The sequence below is a fragment of the Pelophylax lessonae genome (genome assembly GCF_965119305.1).
Source record: "Pelophylax lessonae genome assembly, chromosome: 5".
NCBI lineage: Eukaryota > Metazoa > Chordata > Amphibia > Anura > Ranidae > Pelophylax > Pelophylax lessonae.
In genome coordinates, this window is record NC_138772.1 from 401,192,703 (window position 1) to 401,205,649 (window position 12,947).

Consider the following 12,947-nt stretch of genomic DNA (forward strand, 5'->3'; position numbering starts at 1 on the left):
AATAGGTGCTGACCAATCTCCATTGTTTTCCCAAAAAATGGACCAGCGTTAATGTGTTAACTTATTCCTCCACCTCTCTCTTCACAGGCAACATATCCATACAAATACAATATCTTTATTAGAAACATCTTGCATCAGTGCAGTCTAGGGGTGTAAGATTTTGGACCATGCAGGGTCCTTAACTGTATCTGAATGAACATTTGCCCAGTGGAATTATGCATGCTTGCACCATGAGCTTTCATCAGGAAGATAATTTGGCAGCCAGATCTTGACTAATGTCCAATGGCCAATAAAGGTGCCCTAAACAAATTGGGGGAAGGCACATGGCAACTTTAAAAGCCTTTAATAAAAACCAAAACCACTTTCAGGGAGGCGTATAGGGAATGGTTTTCTGAATAAACCATTAGGTTCTCTTTAATCATTACAAAATGAACCAAGTATAGACATCCAAGCTATTATCTCACATCTCATTCATTCTTGCTAATTCAGCACATTTCATAATCCTGATTTTTTTTATTTGCTGTATTATTAATTATGCATTGATTTGTTAATAATAATTGCTGTATACAATAAAAACAACAACTTTTAAGCACTTTCTTTTTCTTTTAGTCCAAATACCTCACCTGAGTTCTGCAGAGATTCAGCAAGATCACTCGTTGCTTATTATAATGATGGAGCATTGCAATGCCAATGCAACCTAGAGGGAAGCACAAGCCCAAACTGCAATCCTATGGGAGGACAGTGCAGCTGCAGACCTAATGTTATTGGGAGAACATGTAGTCAGTGTGCTACTGGCTACTATGGATTTCCCCACTGTAGACGTAAGTTTAAGCACAGTAGTATGCTGATGAACGTTTTGTTTTGATAAAAATCATTCAGGGTTGATAAATATGCATGTTGTGCTTCTTAGGGTAATAGTTGTAAGGCTTTAAAGAAGCATTCCAGACACATTGTTTCATTGACCCAGGTTAGACCAATGTAAGTATGTATTTCAAATACCTGTAGGATCCCTCTAGAAGCTGGAAATCACTGCAGTAGACACTACTACTACAGTGATCTCCACTAGCTTCCGGGTCCTATGCCGATTGGCTGCCCTGCTGTATTCTGAGCTGAGATGATCGGCTGCTCACCACAGGCGACATTCAAAGATTGCTTTGCATCTTCCCAATAAATGCAAAGTGTTCTCTTATTGGACAAGGTGGAAAGGTGGGCGGGGGATGTCACACGGTCCACTTCATCCAATCAGAGAATGCTGGATTAGCAGTGATTTTCAGTTTCTAGAGGGATCCCACAGGTTTGGTGTATGCATAATTATATTGTCCCATGCCTGGAATTCTTATATAAATACATCCTTAGCTTGTAGATATTTATTTAGGAATATTCTCCTATGTTTAACTTTATATGCTTTGTATGATTTTGATTGTCGATTCCAGCAGCCGTTTTCTGAGACCAGCATATTCATGGGTTATAGCACTGTTCCTGAAATACCATATTCTGAAGCAAGGAACAGGTCCACAGAAATGTGTAACTTGATTTCACTTCCCCCAATGGTGGCCATAGTGTGAGGAGAACAAGATGAGCACTTTTTATTTTCAATGCAGCTCCCACTGGTTTTATTCTCCTTTTATTGTATTACTTATTTGAACACTGTCTATTTTTATCAATATGGCCAAATGTGTATGTTTTGGTGGGTTGAGAACAGAATAAAGGCCCGTAAACACGATACAAAAATCGGAAGTAAAAATGCGTCCGACGAACGATCTGCCGATTTTCTAATTGTTAGTATAGTGCTTTGGATAGCCAATTGCGAATTTTTGGACGACAAAAACTGGATGTGCATGCTATAAAATTTTTATTGTACGTGAATGTCCGATTTTCGTTTAATTGGTACTGTTTTCGTCCGAAAAAATCATAAGAACAAGACTAGGCATGCTCAGAAACGAAAGAACACATACAAAACAATTCAACAGTTGACATCACTTCTGAAGTTGAATTTTGTCGTACGAGAATTTTTGTATAAAAGTAACCTCTTCACTTTCGATATGAGACTAGCATGCAACAAAAAACGGACGAAAGATCGTCCGATAATCTGATCGTGTGTATGAGGCTTAAATGTATCCAATAGTTTAATCTGGAAGGATGGAAGGTTTGTAAGGTTTCCACCTTACTATTGTAAAACCAAACACATATGGGTTACATAGGTTCGGTGGCTTATTAAGGTGGTAGTTAGATTTACTATGGTTTTTACCTGCATATAATTAGCCATACAGCGTGTTTACTTCATGTGTGTTGAGTTTTAAAGGGTTGAACTGCCTATTCATGCATGAACTTATTAAATGTGCTAGAAGACAGCGATTGTGCCAAATAATACGAGCAAATAATTCAAAACACAATATGCATATGTATTCCATCCAAAAATCATACATTTATTAAAAAACTCTATAAATTGATCATGCCATCCTATATATTAAGTGCAAAACTGTTCAGATGTAATCAAAATTTCATATGAGCACATACAAAAGTGTATAAATTAAATGTACAAATATATGTTGAAAGTTGTTCCAATATCTTAAACCAGTATAAAAAATGTTAAAAAGTGTCTTCTATCCACACCACCAACTGAATCCACCACCAGCTGAATTAAATGAACTCACCAGAGGTGTATGCTGGTAATGTTATAAACCAGCCAGAAAAACATTATCCTCTGGTGGTAATAATCTGCAGTATCTAACTATAATTATGTCCTTCCCATACTCATAAAGCTGTCAGTCCATCTATCCATATATTGGGGGGAAAAGAGAGAAGAGTTCCCACAGCATTTAAAACGTATTTATTTATGCTCATATGAACTTTTGATTACTTAGGAGCAGTTTTGAACTTAATATATAGGGTTAGCATGACCAGTTTATAGAGTTTTTTTAATTAATTTAAAATTTTTGGGTCAAATACATATTCACTTAGTAATTGGCACACACGCTGTCTTCTAGCACATTTAATACATCACAGTTGATTTTATATCAATTTGACAGCAGCTGTGCGTTTAATGATTTTTGTTGATCACATTGGTGGTGCTGTTCTGTAATTTTCTTTATGCATTGACTTATTGTCTGTTCGCCTGTAAACTACTAGAGCCTGCAAAACATTGTATTGGATGAAGCTATGTGTGACAAGCTTGAAAAGTGTTGCTACATCTTAAGGGGTGACAGGTTTATTGAGTATTGATGTCTGTTAATATATCTTCACCAGGTGAGATAAGAAATCCACATGTTGGTACATGGGGTATACATAGGCCCTGGGATGTGGTTTCTGTTTTTTTTTTTTTTTGTTTTTTTTAGATGTTGCCTTTATTTCTCTTGTAATACTGCAAATAACATTTTTTGTCCCTGGATGGCTACGCTTGCTCCATCTATGGAGGAAGTCAAGGCTGCCACCCAGACAAACATATCTGCCTTTGTCTATTACTTTACAAGGAGAATGTGGAGATTGTTAGTTTACAGAAGAAAGATAAGATATTGTATTTGCTTAAGGTCATCAGCTCACCGGAAATTTAATTTTTAGCAAGGTCAACAGGTATTTTCTACTGAAAGCATTCTTAAGCCTAGTACTTACTGCTAGTTTTTTTTTTTTTTTTTCATTCAACCCTGCAGGCTGCTGGAAGGAAAAAAAATTAAAGATCGCCATACCTACACAAGCAATGTGTCTTTGTATTTTTGGCTGTGAGCACTGATTGGGTGTCTGTTTTCCAGCATGTCCCTTGGACAAAAGCCGGTCGCCAGACCGGCTCCTGACGGACAGACAACTGTACACACAGGCCAAATGTTTCATGTGGAAAAGAAAACTATTGGAGCCATCATTTCTAAGTACTTGTAAGCTTTAATATAGCAAATGTGTGTTCTTAAAGTGTTACTAAACCCAGGAGCCTGCATTCACTATATCTCGTCTCCCACAGTACACAGAACATGGAAATGCAAACTCCTTTTCTCATCAGCAGTTTGAGCAGTCTTGTGATTTTTATCCAGCAGAGCACTGGTTAAAGCTTGTAGGAGGAGTTTTCATTCTCCCCTGATTGTCCTATGAGGCTGCAGGACCCTTGACCCTCTGTCTGGACAGTACTTATTGGTCCCTGTGCTGATCACATGCACACCCTTACAAGAAAAAAAAACTATCTAGCAATACACACCAAACTGAACATGTGCAGCTTGCCCCCAAGGCTCTGTTCTATCAGCAGATAGAATGGGGACTGTTGAAGAAGGGGGCGGGGGCGGGGATCAGAGAAGACAGGATCAAACAACCTTTTTACACAATGGAGAGGATTATCCACTTAGGTATCACAGTGAATATAGCAAGCATGCTTTACTGCATATACAGACTGATTTTACTGTTGTGGGATTAGTAACACTTTAATTTTAGTTATCCTTTAAAGCATCAGTGTTTTTTTTGGACAGCAATCTGCCCCATGCTAACCACTTTAGCGTCAGTGGAAACAATAGAGGTAGGCAGCCATTGCCTGAACTCTGTATGTAGCAATCAGCTCAGTCCACAGCAATACATAACTTCCTAATCATGATTTATATGAGTAATTTGGCCCAGTACATGCAGTTAAAAATAATTATTTACAGGGTGGTTGCCAGGGGTCATAACTGTTTGCAAAGTCACTGAAAGCAGCTAGTGTGAACAAGATTGGACAATCAAAACACTAGTGTAAATCAACATGTATTCCTATTTAACCATCTTTGGTTTCCATGTCCATGCCTGCTATAATGTAATGGTATATTGTACTGTATATATTAGTGAGGGATTTTAGCAGCCTCTTTTTGTATGTCACTCAATTTGGTTTAAGTTTGGTGGCATAATTTGAGTTGGCTTGCCTTGGTCCTGGCTAAAAATGGGTGAATTAAAGCGGAGTTCCGGCCTCAAAAATGACTTTGGGCCATCCGCTTGCTGACATTAACCTGAAAAATAGATTGGATAGTCCCGATTTTTTTTTTGTTTACTTACCTTCTTTTTGAAGAAAGTATACTTACCTTCCTTCTAATTCCTCCCTCTGCGGCCGCATCCCGCGCCATCACTTCCTGCTTGCATTGACTCCTGGGAGCTGAACGTCGATCACACCCAGGAGTCAATGCGCCTGCACCAGCCTCACTCGTCAGTTCCGGTGCAGGCACATCATTCCCTGCTAAACAGCTTCTGGGCATGCCGGTGCAGGGCATTCTGGGACAAAGAGGACACCTAAGAGGACGCCCTGGCTTCAGCTGCCCACACCTGAGATGGCAGCGCTGGACAAGAAATTTTCAGGGTAAGTATTTCTTCTAAAAGGTAAGTGCGACCTGGGACAGTTCAGAGGCTATCCATTGTGGAATGCACTAGCCCTGACTGTCCCGGACTGTCCCTGTCTTTTCTAAAATACTTTTCTCCGCTTTAATATGAGTTTCAGATATGACCTGGGTTGCATCAATTCTTACTCAGCAGAGATTTGTGGTTATCACTGGCACTGCCAAGTAAATGATTGATCCAAATGTCAACAGCATTGCAGGGACGGATTAGCAGAAGCAACAGGAAATCAGATTTTTGTAAATTTCCAACTGCCTGTTTTTACTGCCCAATTTGAGTATGTGTGATGCCTTAACCACTTGCCGACCGCCGCACGACTATCTACGTCGGCGGTCAGCCCCTCACAGGCAAACTAACGTAGGGCTACGTTGCTTGCTTGTGAGGGTCTAGGGAGCGAGCGCGCGCCCCCCGGGGCGCGCTCCCGCTCCCGCGTGGTCACGGACCCCCCCGCGCGTGTGACCAGCGGACCCGATGTCCGCCGGTCACTCGGCGATCGGCGGGGGAGAGGGAGAATGTCAGGCAGCTTGTGTAAACAAACTGCCTGTCATTCTCCTCGCTGCAAAGACACTGATAAAACGGATCTGGTATGTAGATCCGTTGATCAGTGTCCTTACAGCTAGAGCCACAGCCAATCACAGTAGAAACCACGCCCCTAGGGACACACACAGCCCCTCCCTTCCAAATAAAGTTAACCCCTTCACTACCAGTGTATTTTTACAGTAACAGTGCATATGTATAGCACTGATTACTGTAGAAATGTCACTGGTAACCCCAAAAGTGTCAAAAATGTCAGTCAAGGGTCCGATCTGTCCGCCGCAATGTCGCAGTACCGCAAAAAAAATCGCAGATCGCCGCCATTACGCGTTAAAAAAAAAAACAACAAAAATGACAAAAATCTTTCCCTTTGTTAGTAAACGCGATAACTTTTGCGCAAACCAATCAAAATACGCTTTTTGCGATTTTTTTTACCAAACATAGGTAGCATAAAATAAATTGGCCGAAAATTTTTAAAAATTTTGATTTTTACATTTTTTTTGGGGGGAATTTCATATAAAAAAATGTGAAAAATATTGCTATTTTTGCAAAATTGACGCTCTTTTTTTGTTTATAGCGCGTGATCAAAAAATCGCACAGGTGATCAAATACCACCAAAAGAAAGCTCTGTTTGTGGGAAAAAAAGGACGTCAAATTCGTTTAGGTACAGCGTCGCACGACCGCGCAATTGTGCGTTAAATTCACGCAGTGCCGAATCGCAAAATACCCCCTGGTCGGAATGGGGGTAAAATCTTCCGGGGCTTAAGTGGTTAAAGAGATCCAAGTGTCCCCATCAGATGATTTCCCCTCCATCTGTTCTAAAGGCAATTTAAACATGTCGATTTACCCACACTTTTATTTCCGATGACATTGATGATCAGGATAATTAGAGGAAATTAATCTCCTAACAGAAACACAAACAGCATGAAAAATCCGACAGTTGTTCTATCCCCTTTACCACTCTAAAATGAAAACAAAAATGTTTTGCTCTTAGTTATACCTTAAAGGGTAACTCCACTTTTGTGGAAAAAAAAAATAGCAAGTAAAGAAAAAACAATAAAGCGTATACAATTGCGACACAAATCATATTGTGATTAAATGTTATTAAAAATGACCTTTACTTTTCAATCTGCAGCTGTTGTAGTTTTCTGAAAATGCAATGCAATATGACTACCTGGAGGCGTTCTGTACACAGAATGTGTACTGACCACACCCCAGAAACATCATTTCCTGCTTGTGTGATTGGCTCACCAATTTTCCCAGAAGTCTGCACTAAGATACAAGTCAGATTTCTGGCATCCCCTGCAACAAAAATGTCATTTTTGATGAGATACTCCCAATAGCAACACGTCTAAAGGGATGCAGGCCCAGCAGATTTCCTCATTAGAGCCCTGCAGCTGCCACAGCTGATAGATAATTATGAAACCACTCCCATTAGACCCACTCAGCACAGAGGCACAGAGGAACAAACAATTATTTCTTCAGAATAACAAAAGGTAGGAATCTGCAACAAAGTTTGTTAAAATCCTTGTAATGTACACAGATCACCCAGAGGGGAATGTTTTTTTTCTCAACAAAAGTGCAGTTACATTTTAATATTTTTGTCATGCACACATGCTAAGAACAGTTTCATAGATCCATCGTAATTCCATACCATATTGGTTTCTCAACATTTATCTAGACTTTAATATATTGCACTTTGTGTATGGAGAGTAAAGCAGATTTCTTTGTTTCTTCAGCATGTAACTGTGGTCGTCGTCTTTGTGATGAAGTAACTGGCAGATGCATCTGTCCCCCCCATACGATCAAACCTTCATGTGAAGTGTGTGAACAACAGTCGTTCAATTACCACCCTCTTTTGGGATGTGAAGGGTGCAACTGTTTACCCATAGGCATAATACAGCCATCCCAACCAGAGTGCAATGGGATAAGTGGACAGTGCAGGTAAGTCACATACTTTATCTACTGCTTTACTGAGTATGGCAATGATGGTCAACTAAAAATAGGGGATTTATTTGCTGTTAGTACATCACATCATGACGCAGCTAGGAAAAAAAACGTGTGTGTGTAAAACGTTAATGTAACATTAAGATGACATCGGGTCAGATTTCAGACAAAAATTAGCACATACTGGCATTATATTCACACTGTGCTCTCTTTTGATGTTTGTGTTTGATGTTTATTCAGTAAATGCAAATGTCGTCCAGTAAATTTTATTTATTTGTTGGGACCTGGGGATTAATAGGGAAAGGGGATTTTTTTTTTTTTCATATATTTAACCGCTTATCTACTGGGCAATTTTTTCATTGTTTTCGCTCACATGTTAAAATCTGCATTTTAGTTAGAAATGACGGAAACAGTCCAAAAAGCATATTTCTGAAAGCAGAAACCCTGGAGAAAAAAATGGTGGTAGTTGCAATTTTTTATTTTCCACGTTATTTGCACACTTATTTATCAAATACATATTTTCAGTCACAGAACCTTCTCCCATCAGTCACAGACCCTCAATGATTCACAGTAGAGAGGAAAATACAGCTCCAGGTTAGAAATTTCAATTTAACCCCTTCTCTGTGCAACCAGGTACGGGTTTGGTCAGTGGCCCAGACGGTCTAAATGTGTACAAACAGAGGTTTACCACATCCCAATTGCCAGAAGAATGTGAGCTTTATTGAATAAAGGCCAAGTACAAAAACATCCCAGATCCGAGATACAGGGTGACAGCAATGATGGGTATTATGGGTATTATGGGATTAACATACCTTGATAGACAAGTGGTTAATCAATTTAACAACTGTTGCGAAATCCAAGTACAAAAACATCACAGATCCGAGATACAAAAATGTCACAGATCTGAGATACAGGATGACAGCAATGATGGGTAATGCGTTTCACACAGGATGCGCTTAACGTGAACTTGGATTTTGCAACAGTTGCTAAATTGATTAACCAATTGTCTATCAAGATACGTTAATTCAATAACACTCACATTCTTTTGGTGATTGGAGTGTGGCCAACCTCTGTACACACATGGATACACATGGACACATGGACAGTCACAGACACTCCCCTCTTCAGTCACAGAACCTCCCCTCATCAGTCACAGAACCTCCTAAAATCACTCACAGAAGCTCCCTTCATCAGTCACAGAATCCCCCCTCATCAGTTACTGAACCTTCCCTCATCAGTCATAAAACCTCCCTTCATCAGTCGCAGAATCTCCCTTCATCAGTAACAGAATCTCCCTTCATCAGTAACAGAATCTCCCCTCATCAGTCACAGAACCTCATTCACACCTGAGAATTTTGTATTGCTTTTCCCAAAGCATGCCAATGGTCAAGATGAGGAATACCAATATTCTCAATGGGCCAATTCACACTTGAGTGTTGTGTTGCTTATCCCCTGTCACATAAAGCTTGAAAAAGGATACAAGCTTCTTTCTGGCAGAATCACACATTTTTGGCCTTATAGATGTTAACAGGAACTTCTAAAAAAACACTTGAAAAAGTGTTGGTATGCGTTTTTAGGTGCTCCTATTTAAAAGTCTATGGGGCCAAAAACAAGCAATTCAGATCTTGTACAAGTCTGGCATAAATGCGTGCATACAAATGAGACAAAAAAGTCCCTAAATTGCCTGACTATGCTCACACTCAAGTGTGAATGGGGGCTCCAACCCCTACTGCACTATTGAAACTTTAAAACCCCCTCCATAGCAGTAACATTAATAAGCACAATAATGAAAACGGAAAAAAAAACTTAAAGAAAACAGAAGAGAACAGCATAATCTTTCAGAAATGGAGTAGAAACAGCACACCTGATCTCACTTGTTTGGGTAATGCTCTGTCCACCCCAACTCCACTCCAATAGCAACCATCTGATCATTTATGATAATAAAGAAAACCTAACTGGGGAAAATTATGGCCACAGCCCCTTTATTTGGGTTTACAACATAATATGATAACCTTTAAAGCAGTTGTAAAGTCTCAAGGTTTTTCACCTTAATGCATTCTTCTTGGTTGCATTTGCCCCCCAGGCCCCCCCCATTATTCTTACCTGAACCCGAACATTCCAGTGACAAGCACGAGCCCAGCAGCTCCAGCCGCTGTCTCGGGTCCTCATTGGATAGACTGATAGCAGCAGGAGCCATTGACTCCCGCTGCTGTCAATCATATCCAGTGACATGAGAGTGGGGGGTGGGGCCAAGTCCTGCTGTCTGTGTCAATGGACACAGCAGCAGGACTCGGGAGCGCGCCTGCATGGGTGCCCCCATGGAAAGCGGCTCTCCGTAGGGGCACCCGATGAATAGCAGAAGCCAGAAGCGATGCTGAGGCACCCCGGGAGAGGAAGATCGAGGCTGCTTTGTGCAAAACCCTTGCACAGAGCAGGTAAGTATAACATGTTTGTTATTTAAAAAAAAAAAAAAATTTACAATCACTTTAAATATATTATACTAGTTTTGTTTTTTTTTAACATACAGATTAATACCAATGTCAGGACTTGAGCACCAAGTAACTGTACCAACCACCAGTAGTCTTTCAGGACTTGAGCACCAAGTAACTGTACCAACCACCAGTAGTCTTTCAGGACTTGAGCACCAACTATACTAACCACTAGGTGCCACAAACGTGGACAACAATACATCAATAATGGTTAAGGCAGTTAAACCATACATTTAAGAAATTACAGGAAAGAAGGGGGTGACAAGTGTCATTTTGTTGGCCACGTGTCCCTAACATCCTCCTTTCTGTCCTCATTGTCTCTTCTGGAGAAAGTTCAACAGTAGGCATACAGGATCATGCACTACCAGCATCAAGCCATTCAGCAGGTCTGACTGGCAGATCTCTCTGCAGGCCGTATGCTTGACCAATAGTAGTATAGGAGATTCTGCTGCCCGTGGCTGGAGGTTGGGCACTCATAATGTATAGGAATAATTAAAAATGTGGTAGGGCTCATTTCTACATGAATGCAACCCTTAATAAAATAGCGAAGTTAATTCACTGAAACTGCCATTAATTTGTTCTCTGTATTTTCTGGACAGATGTAAACCCAGAATAGCAGGCAGGCAGTGTGACCGCTGTGCTCCAGGTTATTTTCGCTTTCCTGACTGCATTCCATGTGACTGCAATCCAGATGGGACACTTTCTCAGATCTGTGATCACCACACTGGTGTTTGCTTGTGCAAGGTACTGTATCTGACCACACAATCTAATTCTTGGTATTCCTCTTCAGAGTTAAGGTGAGTACACACTATAAGAAAATCGGGCGAATTATCGTCCAGTTTTCCTTGGTGTTTCACATCAAGGAGGTTTCACAAGTAGAAACTGAGGATAGAACTAATGTACAAAAATTCTCGGAAGACGGGGGGCTTTTTTCTGTTGTTTATTGTTTCTGATCATGCGCAGTCTTTCATATCTGATTTTTCTCGTACGAAAACAGCACACTTTAAATGAAAAATGTTAGTTCTGTTCACATACGAGAAAAATTTCAGAGTTTGTACCTTCAGGAAATTTTCATTTGGAAAGTCTGAATCAGATGTCCAAAGTTTTGCACACACTATATGCAAAGAATTTGTTTTCCGATTTTCTTATATTGTGTACCCTACTTAAATTGTATACAATGACTGAAGCAATAGTGTGACCCTCACAGTCTAAAGAATTAGTATTTTACATGCACTTATATACAGACCAGCCAAACTTGTGTGCTGTGTGACAAAGCTGGCAGATTACAATTTAGCTTTATTAAACACTTGCTCTGTGTAAGTGTTCCTATCTGTATACTAATCAGCTACAAGATAAGCAGAAAGGACATGCATAGAGAAAGATAAAGCAAAATTTGTGATGCATTTAGTAACATTTAGCGAAACTGTTACTCTGCTCTTTCTTAGTCATGTTCTATTTTTCCATAATAAAATAAACTTACTGAAACAACAGAAAAGTCGTACATTTTCAAGATTACCAGTGTTCAAGGAAGTGTTTTTAAGATTAACGTAAAGCCATCAGAACTTTAAACATGAATAGGGGTAAAAGCAGGGTTAGGTATCAAAAACACATTTTTGAGAGGGACTTCCTTTGCTGTTTGGGCAATTTGTTGGACATTTGCTTTATAACCTGAATGTCTGTGCCACAACAGTTCGTCAGTCATATTTTAGTAAGTGTTAAAACTAACTAGTAGGCTGAATTATTTTAATGTGCCAAGAATTCTTCATGAACACCAATCCACCACTTCCAAAATGCTATTGTTTGCATACATATCTCCAGATGTAAGATCTTCTTTAGATCAAATTAAAGAAACATCATGCCATACATTACATGTGTTCAGCTGATTAATCATAAGCCTGGTTTTACCAAATAAAGATGCTTGTATATCTGGAAAACCGTGTATCATTTAGAAGATTTTTAATAGGAAAGGCAAATCTTAGAACCTTGCTTTAGGGGAAACCCCAAAACTCATAGGTTTCAGTAACATTTTGACTGTTGAAGCCAGATTGAAAAATAGATGTATTTATTATATAAGCATGTAGGGAGATACACGCTTGGAGAGCACCACAATCACATTACATAGTGTTGGTTTCAAAAAGAGTAGCTCTAACTGGCTAGGACACCTAATACAATTTATATGTTTTACAAAGGGTGAAACCTATCTATCTAAAGTTACTTTGAAGTCAAATCTTGAGTGAAATGTGAGATTGTTGTTCACTTAGTCTTGTCACTTCCAGTGGCTCTGTGGAAAAGGCCGAGATAGCCATCATAACAGCTGGAGGTGTAAATAGCATTTTAACACAAAATACAGCTGTTACACAATATGACTTCTAACAAAATATGCATCCAATATATCTGCATAATCATAAATAAATGTTTGATAAATAAAATGGCTTTTCCATTTACCCTATCACTTGTCCTGACTCTTGAGTGGAAGCAAGTCACTCAACCTAGCAGTATCTAGGCTGAGTGCATTAGGAGTGATCATACTGACATCTGAAGCAATCGTACTAATTACCCCTCAAGATTCCTCCAATTGTATCACACTTTGTGCAACAGTACCAGTACCAAGCCCCGATGAAGGGGGACCTTTTGAACCCCTGAAAT

General features: G+C 39.7%; 1 protein-coding gene across 2 annotated transcripts in view; it reads left to right on the plus strand.

The window, feature by feature from the left end:
* LAMA3 (laminin subunit alpha 3) overlaps positions 1-12,947 on the plus strand; it is a 244,360-nt gene that overhangs the window by 141,675 nt on the left and 89,738 nt on the right. For both annotated transcript variants that reach the window (XM_082258666.1, XM_082258665.1), the window contains 3 exons: positions 610-821; positions 7,605-7,809; positions 10,901-11,045. In XM_082258666.1, coding sequence (XP_082114792.1) covers positions 610-821; positions 7,605-7,809; positions 10,901-11,045 — 562 coding nt within the window. The remainder of the gene's footprint in view (positions 1-609; positions 822-7,604; positions 7,810-10,900; positions 11,046-12,947) is intronic.